Below are 14919 nucleotides of genomic sequence, written 5' to 3' on the forward strand. Positions count from 1 at the left end.
GTTGTGTATGTGACAAGGAAGCATTGCGTCGGTTTTGGTGAATATTTTAATTCGGATACGATAATTTTGTTTTTTTAAAGTAATTCTTCACCATTGAAAGATGGGGCCAAAAACGATACATAGCACGATATTTCAAAAAGTTATGGGCGGATTTGGACGAAACCTGGTGGCCAGGTTGTGTATGTGACAAGGAAGCATTGCGTCGGTTTTGGTGAATATTTTAATTCGGATACGATAATTTTGTTTTTTTAAAGTATAGTAGTTCTTCACCATTGAAAGATGGGGCCAAAAACGATACATAGCACGATATTTCAAAAAGTTATGGGCGGATTCGGACGAAACCTGGTGGACAGGTTGTGTATGTGACAAGGAAGCATTGCTTCGGTTTTGGTGAATATTTTAATTCGGATACGATAATTTTGTTTTTTAAAAGTGATTCTTCACCATTGAAAGATGGGGCCAAAAACGATACATAGCACGATATTTCAAAAAGTTATGGGCGGATTTGGACGAAACCTGGTGGACAGGTTGTGTATGTGACAAGGAAGCATTGCGTCAGTTTTGGTGAATATTTTAATTCGGATACGATAATTTTGTTTTTTTAAAGTATAGTAGTTCTTCACCATTGAAAGATGGGGCCAAAAACGATACATAGCACGATATTTCAAAAAGTTATGGGCGGATTCGGACGAAACCTGGTGGACAGGTTGTGTATGTGACAAGGAAGCATTGCGTCGGTTTTGGTGAATATTTTAATTCGGATACGATAATTTTGTTTTTTAAAAGTGATTCTTCACCATTGAAAGATGGGGCCAAAAACGATACATAGCACGATATTTCAAAAAGTTATGGGCGGATTTGGACGAAACCTGGTGGCCAGGTTGTGTATGTGACAAGGAAGCATTGCGTCGGTTTTGGTGAATATTTTAATTCGGATACGATAATTTTGTTTTTTTAAAGTATAGTAGTTCTTCACCATTGAAAGATGGGGCCAAAAACGATACATAGCACGATATTTCAAAAAGTTATGGGCGGATTCGGACGAAACCTGGTGGACAGGTTGTGTATGTGACAAGGAAGCATTGCTTCGGTTTTGGTGAATATTTTAATTCGGATACGATAATTTTGTTTTTTTAAAGTAATTCTTCACCATTGAAAGATGGGGCCAAAAACGATACATAGCACGATATTTCAAAAAGTTATGGGCGGATTTGGACGAAACCTGGTGGACAGGTTGTGTATGTGACAAGGAAGCATTGCGTCGGTTTTGGTGAATATTTTAATTCGGATACGATAATTTTGTTTTTTTAAAGTATAGTAGTTCTTCACCATTGAAAGATGGGGCCAAAAACGATACATAGCACGATATTTCAAAAAGTTATGGGCGGATTTGGACGAAACCTGGTGGACAGGTTGTGTATGTGACAAGGAAGCATTGCGTCGGTTTTGGTGAATATTTTAATTCGGATACGATAATTTTGTTTTTTAAAAGGAATTCTTCACCATTGAAAGATGGGGCCAAAAACGATACGTAGCACGATATTTCAAAAAGTTATGGGCGGATTTGGACGAAACCTGGTGGACAGGTTGTGTATGTGACAAGGAAGCATTGTGTCGGTTTTGGTGAATATTTTAATTCGGATACGAGATTTTGTTTTTTAAAAAGTGATTCTTCACCATTGAAAGATGGGGCCAAAAACGATACGTAGCACGATATTTCAAAAAGTTATGGGCGGATTCAGACGAAACCTGGTGGACAGGTTGTGTATGTGACAAGGAAGCATTGTGTCGGTTTTGGTGAATATTTTAATTCGGATACGAGATTTTGTTTTTTAAAAAGTGATTCTTCACCATTGAAAGATGGGGCCAAAAACGATACGTAGCATGATATTTCAAAAAGTTATGGGCGGATTTGGACGAAACCTGGTGGACAGGTTATGTATGTGACAAGGAAGCATTGTGTCGGTTTTGGTGAATATTTTAATTCCGATACGAGATTTTGTTTTTTTAAAAGTGATTCTTCACCATTGAAAGATGGGGCCAAAAACGATACGTAGCACGATATTTCAAAAAGTTATGGGCGGATTCGGACGAAACCTGGTGGCCAGGTTGTGTATGTGATGAGGAAGAATTGATTCAATTTTGGTGAAGATCCGGATCTGATCTGGATGCTCAATTTTTTTTCAATCCTCAAAGTGATTCTTCACTATTGAGAGGTCTTGGTCAAAACCGATGTATAGTATGATATTTAAAAAAAGCTGTGAACAACTTATGACAAAAGTAGGTAGATGAGTTGGTTACGTGACAGGAACAAGAGGATTCGATTTTGGTTGAGGTCCGAATCCAGATCCGGCCTATCAGTGGGATACAAAACATAAACTGTTCAACCTGGTGGATGTACAGTACAGTATGTGCTCTCCCAAGTTTCGTTCTAGTTATTACAGTATTACACTACAGATATTGTGGTGGTGTTCTCCTGTTAAAGAAGAAATGCATTATTTTTGTTATTGTAGGTAAGATATAAATAAAGCCTCGAAATTGATTAAAGAGCTATATTTAAATGGATGTTCCTTTGAAACGGCTCTAATTTAATAACTTCACTGTGGAGTGTGGGATGCTCTTGCCTAAATCTGTGTTTCCAAACTAAGTTGGCTCGAACTAATTGTTCCAGTGGGAAGGGAAATCAATTTTTCTTCCAGGCAGGGAAAGTTTATTTATTGGTAAGCAGAAGATCGCGAACGGAATGGGGAATAAGTGGAAGCATTCACAAACAAAATGGCGTACCATGGCAATTTGTAGGTAACAGATGCACCTGCAACCCTGTAACCTGTCATTGGATCTAAACGTGGTGGGGACGAGTCTAGACGTTAAAAAGGATCTAACAGAGGTCTTGACAATGGAACATCACGGAATCCTTCATCCTATCTTTTCAACCTATAAATGACCCCACACTCTAATATTGAGATTCTTATTGAAAAATGGCGGTAAATTCTCGATAATTTTATTGCCATTAATCGCAATGAAACAAAACGAATGTGCCGATCGTGTAAATCTCTTTCTTGCTGCATTTACAAACAAGTATCTTTATGAGATTTTTGCGAATTATTGATGTTTGTTTCCCCGGCAATTTACCAGTGTTTTCCCATTAATACTGGGATAACATTGCATTAATTTCGGTGGAGGATGAATGCAAATGCTGTCAACTTTGCCGTTAGCAACAAGCAAACCGCACAGTGAATTGCTAATTATAATTTACATTCCCCTTGAAACCCTTAAGGGCGTGGGTACTGATGAAAACGAGAATTTGTACCTTCATTGAAATGGCATCGGCTTCAAGGCAATTTCAAAATAGCGCAATCTAATATCAAAATTCACATACATCTGATCCTGATATTACTACTGCTACTACTATGGCTACAACTACTTTAACGGCTCCAATTTATTAGCCCCCTTTTGACTTGGTCCAAAACAAAGACTTATGGATTGGGTCTCGTCCGTCCGTCCGTCCATCCGTCCGTGCGTCCGCAACCATATCTGAGATGTATGGACCGATTTTGTTCCTACTTGGCACAACGCCAACACATGACGGTATACATATGCACATCATTTTGTTTCGCGATGTGATTAAAGATGGCCGACTGGCGGCCATTTTAGTTGTAAAAAAAACCCGATGTTGAACACGTTCTCAACTATTTATCAGACAAGCATTTGCCAATGTTGTTCAAACTTGACAGACATATAATAAATGATGGTTTACATAAGCACGTCACTTTATTTCGACATAGACCCCAAGATGGCCGACTGGCAGCCATTTTGCTACTTAAACGTGTCTCCAACAATTTATCGGACATGCATGACCCGATTTTGTTCAGACTTGGCAAAAGCAGCGTACATGATGGCATAGACATGCACCTCACTTTATTTTGTGATATGATCCAAGATGACCGACTAGTAGACTGGCGGCCATTTTAGTTGTAAAAAAAAAACCAATATTGAACACGTCCTCAACCATTTATCGGACATGCATTTACCTATCTTGCTCAAACTTAGCACACAGAAAGAATGATGGCTCAGATACGCATATAATTTTTTTTTCCAGATTAGATCCAAGATGGCCGACAGGCAGCCATTTTGTTTCTTAAACGTGTACCCAAACATTTTTGAACATGCATGGACCGATTTTGTTCAAACTTGGCACAAGCACAGCAGATGAGGGCAAATACGTGCTCCTCACTTTATTTTGCGATCTGATCAAATATGGCTGACTGGTAGACTGGCGGCGGCCATTTTAGTTGGAGAAAACCCAATATTGACCACATCCTCAACCATTTCTCTGATATGCATTTCCTGTTCTTGTTCAAACTTGGCACGCAAAAATGAATGTTGGTTTACAAATGCACGTCATTTTATTTCGAGATCACATTCAAGATGGCAGACTAGTGGCCATTTTATTTTGTTACTTAAATGTATCCCCAAACATTTCTCAACATGCTTGGACTGATTTTATTCAAACTTGGCACAAAGAGAATACATGATATTATACATATGCAGAAGATTTTGTTTTGTAATCTGACCAAAGATGGCCGACTGACGGCCTTTGACTCTGTACAGCAAAATTACTAAAATCATGGGGGCTATGACATTTTATGTCTTTTTCTTCTTGTTTATACCTTGGAAGTTTGATTGGGGAACGATTTTGGCCTAAGCCATTCACAAACTGACCTGACGGTGTAGGAATTTGTAATTTCTTCATAGTGTCGGCGATTACTCAACTACTCTTCAAGAAAGACACCAGACTACGATTTCTAGCATTAACCAACGAATGTATTGCTGGCAAACGAGTCCTCTGGGTTAATATCTTTGCATGGATGGTATTCTGCCAAGATAAACTACAGTAGTCTGCCAAGGCCACTTCTGATTGTGATAGCTATCTGAGATTCGTAAAGCGTACCTTGGAATATTTCAGTGCCATCATCAAAATATTTTAATGCAATTGTGTTTTGAATGACAAAGTCCTTTCTTGGCACACCTGAGCTCCTCACCACATACAAGGCTTTCATCAGCAGCTCAATGGAATACTGTTCTCCCGTCTGGGCCGGTGCTCCTGCCTCACACCTAGCTCGGCTTCACGCTGTTGAAACCAAAGCTTTCAAAATCATTAGAATCTCCCGCGATGAAGTTGATTCTGAGGGCCTTTCACTCACTCACCGCAGGCAGGTTAGTGGGCTTTCTGTACTCCTCTCCGGCCTTGCTCCCCCAGCTCTCTCTGTGCTCTGTCCCCCAAATATTCCTACAGGTCGCACAAGATCTGCCTGCAACCCCGTTATGGTTAAACTGCCAAAATCAAGACTCTCTGCTCACCTTCACTCCTTCATTCCTCTTTTCTCCCGCCTCTGGAACAAACTCCCTCACTCTCTTCAATCCCACTCCTCCCTCCAGGTCTTTAAAACAGCTGTTCACCACCATCTCTTATCTTCCCCCATCCAAAACCTTGATCTTTTCTACCCCCGCTAATTTCACCCCAGAACCACTTTTTTGAAATACCAACTTCTTTCCTGGAAGTCCTTGCAGTATCCTTGTGTTTTATACTTCTCTCCCCCCCCCCCCCCCCCCCACCTTTCCCACGCCTCCTCCCCCCCTCTCACAGATCTCCCGATGTCCCTGCTCTCAAATGTTGAGTTTGTGTGCTTCCCCTTCTCTCCCCATCTTGTCTACCCCTCCCTTATTATATGTTTTGTGTGTCTGTTTGATTTTCTGTGTGATTAATGTTAGCTCTTTCACGAGGCTCGATCCTGTATACAACAATAAATAAAAAAATGGGATGACAATATGAACATGTAAAAATGCTAAAGGAAAGTGCTGGACTTATTTAAAACATGTATTAATCGATACAAATAATCAATAAATCTTACCTTGCACATCGGGCTTCATGACCACATCATCATAAATCATTTTGCTGTTTTCTTCTTCTCGATGATCTAAAAACAAACATTGTGTGCAAAGCCACAGTAGAATAGTCATGGCTAGAAAAGGCCACCAGATGCCAATAATGACTTTCCACATATATAAATGGTATTTCTTTGAAATTTTGTGTTAAAATTACAGATACAGTAAGCTTATTCATTGGGAGTGACAAGTCAGATGAGGTCAAAAGTCTCAATACCATATAAGCTTTTACGTCTGAGGCAGGTGTTCATGACATATATCATGCTAATCTAAATTGTATAATCACGAAATTCTCAAATACCCCTTGTGCGTTCTTTTTTCTCTGAACTACACAAACAAAAATTTAACGACACAGTGTCACTTGAAACGATAGACATGTGAAACGTACATCTATAACTTACAGACCTCATAACTCAATCACAACGAGATACTCTGGGGTGATAGGATGACCTAGACTCTTAGAGGGATGCACACTTGACTCCAAGCTGTCTAGCCTGGGTTTGAATCCCGACCATAGATATTGCAATATGATGGCAACCTTCGAAGAAAGGGAATATGAGCAAGAACCATTAGTGATAGAATGTGAGGTATGTATGTGGAGCCCTAAAAGAGCTGGAAAAGGGAAAAGCATCAGGTGCCGATGAAATTCCAATCAAACTCTTTAAGGTAATTGGGGAAGAGGCAATCAAAATTTTAACAGGTTCCTGTACACAGGTATGGAGGCTGATTGTATGGCCTAAAATTTGGAAGCGGTCAGTCTACATCCCATTGCCAAAGAAAGGGAATGCAAGAGAATGTTCAAATAACCAAATAATTGGCTTCATTGCAAATGCCAGCAAGATATTACTAAAGATCATTCAACACAAAATGTAAGAGTCAATTTAGCGAGAAATGCCCGTTGAGTAAGCAGATTCCAGAAGAGTAAGACAGAAGAGATCAAATCACAAATCTGGGGTGGATCATGTAAAAAACAAAACAAGGGAATATCAAAGGAAGGTACAGTATTTCCCTGTTTTATAGATCATAGGAAAGCCTTCGATTGTGCTGATCATGAATTGATGTGGATGATGCTGAGATAAATGGGGATGTCAGAGCACCTGCTATGTCTAACAAGAGACCTGTGCACTAAACAAGAAGTTACAGTAAGAACAGAGTATGGAGAGACGGAATGCTTTGGAATTAGAAAAAACGGGTCAGACAAGGGGATGCATTCTCTCCACTTATTTGTGCAAACTGTATAGTGAGTACATCATGATCGAGAACATCAAACTTGGATGGCATAGACATAGAGGCTGGAGTCAGGATTGGAGGAAGATCTATCAACCATCGAAGGTGTGCTGATGATACCTCTATGCTGGCAGAAAGTAAAGAGGACTTGATGAAACTACTGCAGAGAGTCAAGAAGAAAAGTTAAAATGCCTGTCCTTATTTAAACCCCCAAAACACTAAAACCTTGTCAACTGAGAAGATCGATGCATTCTCATTGGGCGACGATCAGGTGGAAATAGTGGAAAGTTTCTGCACGAATGATCTTGATTTACAAATGTCCAGATTTACAAAGATCTGGTAAGACAAAGTTGTGACAATAGAAACCAAGATAAGGATGGTGAATGCTCTGGTATTTCCAGCTGCAATGTATGGCTGGGAGTCGTGGACAGTGAAAAATAAAGAAGATTCACAGTTTTGAAATTTGGTGTTGAAGACGAATGTTAAAAACTCCATGGGGAAAAACAAACAAATCGGTGCTTGAAAAAATTAGACTATGTACATTAGAAGTGCTGATGTGAAAACATAACCTGTCATACTTTGGACACATCATTCGTGCAGAAAACGAATGTCCGGAGAAGTCAACCATGTTGGGTATGGTTGATGGAAGAAGAGGACGAATCAGACCTTGTATGTGCTCGATGTATGGGGTAAAGGGTTCAACCAAGCTGTCGCTGCTAGAATTCGGGAATCAGTGCAGGATATTGATGTTTGGAGAAATCTGATCATGAATGTCATCAGAAGTCGACCACGACTTGGTGGAAGTAGATGAGGTAACTACTAGTGAGGTACCCGTGCGACGCACGGGTGGGAGGCCATGAGCAAACAGACAATGCAGAAACGGCGAATGCTAAAGCATGAAACCAATAAATTCCATATTCCTGTAGCACCTTCAGTCGCACGTCAGACATGGACAGCAAGTTCGTGAAGGACTTCCATGAAAAACGTACCCGTTCGCAAACAAACGGGTACGTTTGTTCCATACCCAGTCAATGGCGAATCTGCATATGGTGATCCACGAATTCACGTTTAGAAAGTAGAAACCGTCACGGCATTTCGTCATTCACTTGAACTCGATATCTTTTTTTTTCATTCCTAACAGCATAACTCCAATCACAAATTAAATAACATTAATATAAAAAATAAACTTTTAACAACATTTGTGACATAAACAAATATTTAAATCCTGATGTGAAGTTCCGTACGGTTGGGTGAATACAATTACGAATTCAAAATCGTAATTGTATTCACTCAATTCCAATCATCGATTGATACTTTAACAAAACGATTAACACGATTAACGTTTAACTATTTAACATTACGATTGAATGACGGTTGTATTTGGATATTATCAAACCCGCGCATTGCCGTCATCTACAACTTCTGCATTCGCGGCAGGTTCATAATTGTCATCAAAATCTAAACAGTATTTGTAGAATTTCAATAAAAGCCACATCACTGTTCATATCTATAAAATTTATTCCATCGTGCTTGGAAAATTGGAAAACTTGGAAAAATTGGAAAAACAATATAGCCTATTTTACTCCCAGGGGTCCCAGGAATACCCACCCAAAATATCGTTGCGATCGGTTGAGCCGTTTTTGTGGTACCTTCGAACGGACAGACGGACATTTGGTGAATTGCAGTAAGATAACAAAGCTTAGTCCAGCTAGCCTGAGAATTAATTTGGTAGCTTTATACCCTGAACCCCTCAAATGGCTACCCTCTCTATTTCTCCACGAGATGACTCACCGAAACCCACTATTTCAAATGATAATGTTAAACCTCCTCAGTGCAAGGAATACAAGGCATTCAACTTTTTTCTTGAAACATTTGTGTAAGCATTATTGCACACAAACGACCATAATTAGACTAATATCCCGGCTTGTACAAGCCAATTAATTTTTTCCTTTATTATAACTTTTGTTTTGTGATTGTTGCTGGATTTTATTGTCTATTTCGACTGCCTTTTTAGGATGGAGTGCTCCAGGGTGTCTCGTGATTAACATCATAAATCAGTTGCTCCCAACCACATTCCCAATGTTAATTTATTCATTATATCCCAACGTTCTTAATCTTTATCTTGCGCGCTTGGATACTGCTAAATATTTGTGGGATTTTTCTTTTTGCAAAATAAAGTTATGGATTAATTAACACCAAGAAAGGCTCTGATCGGAATAACCTGGGATCGCGAATTTGTATGTAGGAGCCGCCACCCCGACAACAACCACAATGACACTGCAAGCGGTGTAACCATGTAACCTGATGGCAAGGGATATCCAGGCAGACCAAATCACTCACGATCTGTAGTTTACACATGAATCTGAAATCTGTTCAGTGTGCCGGCGATAACTCGTCTATTCTTCACCAAAGACACTGTGCGCGATCTTTAACGTCCCCGAATGATGCCCGCCCTACATGTGAAACACCAAGGTGGCAGTTTAGAGTTGGTCGAGATTCAAACCCAAGCTCGACAGTTCAGAGGCGAGTGTACCTACTGTTCGAAGCAATCCTGCTAGCCTAAACCAACAATACTCAGGTGCCTATGGTGTGCTGGTACCCTGGTAAATGAGCTTCACAATTTATTAAACTCAGTATTATTCAAATATAAATGTGCATATTTCGCAGGAAAAGTAAACATACAGTGAACAGTGAATATTCTATTACACTGAACATATATACTAACATATATAAAAACCATATATAGAATTAATAATAAATACATAAATAAATAATAATAAAATATATAATCTATCTATAATTCCAGTAATCTCTGTGTGTATGTGTGTGTGTCTGTGTGTGTGTTTGTCTGTGACCGCTGTTTCTCGACAACCACGGGTCCGATATACTTGAAACTTGCCAGGTATATTGCTGGGGACCCGAGGATGTGCCTTTTCAAGGTTTGAAATTAATCGGACAAGTGGTTCCCAAGGTATGGTCACCGTACTCGCAAGCCGTTCGCTTTGGCTTTGCGAATGGACCAAACCATTTCATGTAAATAGAGGGGGGGGGGGGGGTTCTACCGTACTCGCAAGCCGTTCGCTTTGGCTTTGCGAATGGACCAAACCATTTCATGTAAATAGAGGGGGGGGGGGGGGTTCTACCGTACTCGTAAGCCGTTCGCTTTGGCTTTGCGAATGAACCAAACCATTTCATGTAAATAGAGGGGGGGGGTTCTGTGGTCGTTACTGCCATGTGGTTTCAAAGTTTTTTTTTGTTGTTGTTGTTTGCACGCATGTTTTTTTGCACCCATGTACGGGCACGCCCTAGTATATGTAAATATAATAATAATATACATATATATATATATATATATATATATATATATATATATATATATATATATATATATATATATATATATATATAATATAATATATAAATATATCAATTAATAATAATATATAATTATAACATAGTTATATTAATAATAAATATATATATATATAAATAATAATATAATATATATTAATATATAACAATATCTCTATATATAAAGGAGGAGTGTCTGTGTGTGTGTGTGTGTGTGTGTGTGTGTGTGTGTGTGTGTGTGTGTGTGTGTGTGTGTGTGTGTGTGTGTGTGTCTGTCTGGATGTCCACTTATAACTCAAGAACTACACATCGGAGAAAAGTTTTAGACACAGATTCGGAATCAGCATAAATTCCCGGTGGTTTTAGGCTACGTTTTATTTTAATATCAATGGTTTAAAAAAACCACGCCAGCTGCAATTCCATGGTGTAGTTTGTGGCGGCGCTAGACGTTCGGGGTGTATTGCAATGGTTTGTCGGGTTTAGCTGTGGGTCCAGAATAGCTCCCATTTCCTTATGTTCTTCCACTTTTATTTTGATTCTTCTGTTACAACGCCTTCCTTATCTACCTTATATCCCCCCGACAAGGCCTCTACATAATTTCATGCGGCAGAATTTCGTGCATTTTGAGTGAAAGAAGTGAGCCGAAGTTGTAGGAGGAAGAAGAGGCGCAGTCACTGTGGAGGCCTCGATCGTGAGTGGAAATGGCAGGAATTGCGTTTGTATCGCAAAGTAAAGGATCTGCATTCATTTCTGAACTTGCATTGGTGGATTGTTATACATCTGCATTATTTTTCATAAAAAAACTTTATGTTGAACTTGAAGACTCCAAGCCGGACTATATATATAGCCCTCATTGAGGTAAAAATAAAAGTAAAAAGCCTGCTATCGCTTGCCAAGCTAGCCGTTGCCCCCTCGCCCTCCCCCTCCCCCTCCACTCCCCTTCCCCTCCCCCTCCCCTTCCCCTCCCCCCTCACCTCCCCCCTCCCCCCTCACCTCCCCCCTCACCTCCCCCCTCCCCTCTCCTCCTCCCCCCTCCCTCCTCTTCTCCCCTCTCCTCCTCCCCCTCCCTCCTCTTCTCTCCTCCCCCCCTCTTCTCCCCTCCCCACCCTCCCCACCCTCTCCCCACCCTCCCCACCCTCTCCTCCCCCTCCCCACCCTCTCCTCCCCACCCTCTCCTCCCCTCCCCCCCCGTTCCCCTCCACTCCCCCCCCCGTTCCCCACCACTCCCCTTCCTCCTCCCCTCCCTTCCCCCGCCCAGCAATGCCGGGTACTTCCCATGGCCAGCTGTACGTGGGCTGCTCGAGGGTTGGAAAACCAAGCAATCTTTATGTCTTGGCGCCAAGTAAGAAAACCGGAAATGTTGTATACCAAGAGGTTTTGAGAAATTGAAAATTGAAAAAACGTCATGGAGGAAATGTACTGTGATATTGCTCTAAAACATACATGTTCTTTTCATCATATATTTGTATTATTCTTATTCAACCCGGGCGAAGCCGGGTACCTCAGCTAGTATGTATATTATATCTCCATATATACAGTGCGTATCAAAAAAAAGGTAATCCGAATTCAACGGGTTAATATGCAAAAGTTATTTATTTTGACCATTTACATGTGGTTTACTAATTAAGAGGAGATCCTCAGCTTTCCATCGATACCTTCCATGCTTCATTGCTGTCACACATGACCGAGTACATGTTCATTGAAAATAACAAGTTCAAATCGTATTTTTACAAGTTTGACTAATCGATGCAAGTCAGGATAATTGGTGCAAAATGAACGTCAACAACAACAACAACAACAACAGGCATTTTAAGGCCATTTTCCCTGCTAGAGCGGGGGTTAGCCTTGCGGTCCCCATGACAATCTTCTCCATTTTGCCCAATTTTCTGCATCTCTCCTTGTTAACCCCCTTGCCTGCATTTCTTCTTCCACCATCTTTAGCCAAGTCTTTCTCGGTCTTCCCCGTCCTCTACTTCCTTCTACATTCATTTCCATCACTCTTCTCAACCAGTCACTTTCATCCTTCCTCAACACATGACCAAACCATCTCAACCTGTTCCTCTTCACAGCATCAATCACAGGCTCTATTCCCATTATATTTTGTAATTCATCATTTGTCTTCCTCTCTCTCAACGATACTCCACACATCCACCGAACCATTCGCATTTCCACCCTTTCCAGCCTTCGTTGCTGCTCTACATTTATTACCCATGTCTCGCTCCCATAAATCATAACACTTCTCACACATGCAGCATACACCTTTCCCTTCAGCTTCAACGACACTCCCCTCCTCATCAGCATGCCACTCAGTTCCCGAAACTTCTTCCATGCACATCTCACTCGAGCAACCGTTGCCGAGTCTGATCCACCTTCTCCATTCAGCATGTCTCCGAGGTAGAAAAATGTTTTCACACCTTCCAGCTTCACGCCGTCTCCAAGATCCAACTCAACATTTCCTCCATCTGCAGCTCCCTCTGTGCACACCTTACATTTGAATGTAGCTGCCACACTTGTAAATCACCCTCTCAGACCACTGCATTTTTGATGAACCCACTCAGCGCACATTGTACATTGAATGGAGTTCACTCGGACACCCTTCCTGCACACAGCACATGGCCACTTCCCAGTTCTTTCCACCTCACCACATGCTTTACCACTTGCCATCACCTTCGTTTTTCTGATATTCACCTTCAGACCTTTTGTCTCCATACATTCCTTCCACTTGTTCATCTTTTCCTTCAGTCCATCCATACTTTCCGCAAACAACACCAGATCATCTGCATACAACAACTCCCATGGTAAACCCCCCTTTACGTTCTGAGTCAGCACCTCCATCACAGCTGCAAATAGTAATGGACTTGGTACCGAACCCTAATGCACTCCCACCTTCACCTCAAACTCACCAATGTTCCCGTCCTTCGTCCTTACATCTGTGCACGCTCTTTTGTACATTGCCATCACCACTTGGATCAATCATTCCTCCACTCCTAACTTCCTTAATGCCCATGTCAATACTTCGCGTGGAACCCTATAGAATGCTTTCTCCAGATCAACAAACCCAAGAAACAACTTCTTCCTCTTCTCCATATACTTCTCCTGCAACTGCCTCACAATAAAGAGCGCTTCTGTCGTTCCTCTTCCTGTCATAAATCCAAACTGCATTTCGTCGTTCTTCACCTTCTTCCTTATCCTTCTCTCCAACACCATTTCCAATACCTTCATTCCATGCTCCAATAACTTTATCGCTCGGTACGAGCCACACTCCAGAGGGTCACCTTTCCCCTTGTATAGAGGGACGAGGGTACTCAGTTCTCAATCCACTGGAATGCGGCCTTCTTTCACCACCACATTGCAGATCTCTGTCATTCTCTTCAAACTCCAATTTCCCGCTGCCTTCAACAAATCTCCCACAACTCCCGTCGGCCCTCCCGCTTTTCTACTCTTCATTGCTTTTATCGCTTCCTCAACTTCCTTCTCAGTTATCTTCTTCGCCGGTCCTAAAACTGGGTTACTCTCTATGTTGCCATCCCAATTCATTGTCTGTATTCAACAGCATTTCCATATATCTTTTCCTTCTTCCATTAATTCCACCTGGGTCCACAACGATTTCTCCCACTTCATCTTTCAAGCAACTCAACCCCATCACATCACACCTCTCTTTCGCTATCTGCTTTGCAATTCTGAATACCGTTCTCTGACCCTCTTCCGAATCCAAGCGTTCTCCGAACATTTTCCTTCATGCCTCCTGCGCCTTTGCTACCTCTTTCTTTGCACCCTTCTTGGCTGCCTTATAACTTTCATGCTCTGCTGTTTCTGCTCCCGTACCCTTCGCCTTCTGCCACTCCTTGAACTTCTTCCTCTTCTCGTCAACCCTCTTTCCAACTTCATCATCCCACCACTATGTTTCCAAGTGCCTCGGTGGTCCTTTTGTCCATCCGCACACCTCACCAACAGCTCCCAACAGACAATCTTTCATTGACATCCAACCACTTTCAAGCTCAACCACATCATCCTCTACCCTACTCAGCCTCTCTTTTAATGCCTCCCTTACTGTCACCTCTTTCACCTCCACACCTTCATTCTCGGTTGGTACTTCACCCGCAGAGCTCTCCTCGCACCTTTCACCCTTATATCGCCGACAACCAAGTGGTTGCTGTGTAACAGCCTCCTCCCCCGGGATCACCTTTGTGTCCCGGAGGTGCCCCCTATCTCACCTACGCACCAGCAGGTAGTCGACAGTTGTCGTCGACCCACCTGACGTGTATGTAACAAGCTTATTATCCTCTTTCTGGAACTGAGTATTACAAATCAACAAATCAGCTCCATCAGCAAACTCCAAAATCTTTTCACCATCTCCATTTCTCACACCATATCCGTAACCCCCATGAACTCCCT

The 14919-nt window shown here is 41.5% G+C and overlaps 1 protein-coding gene across 3 annotated transcripts in view; it reads right to left on the bottom strand.

Annotated features, from left to right (window-relative positions):
* LOC137434527 (src kinase-associated phosphoprotein 2) overlaps nt 1-14919 on the bottom strand; it is a 237025-nt gene that overhangs the window by 36331 nt on the left and 185775 nt on the right. For all 3 annotated transcript variants that reach the window (XM_068127640.2, XM_078785631.1, XM_078785630.1), the window contains one exon: nt 5913-5978. In XM_068127640.2, coding sequence (XP_067983741.1) covers nt 5913-5978 — 66 coding nt within the window. The remainder of the gene's footprint in view (nt 1-5912; nt 5979-14919) is intronic.

The sequence above is a fragment of the Myxine glutinosa genome, chromosome 10, assembly GCF_964187855.1.
Source record: "Myxine glutinosa chromosome 10, kmMyxGlut1.1, whole genome shotgun sequence".
Classification (NCBI taxonomy): Eukaryota; Metazoa; Chordata; class Myxini; order Myxiniformes; family Myxinidae; genus Myxine; species Myxine glutinosa.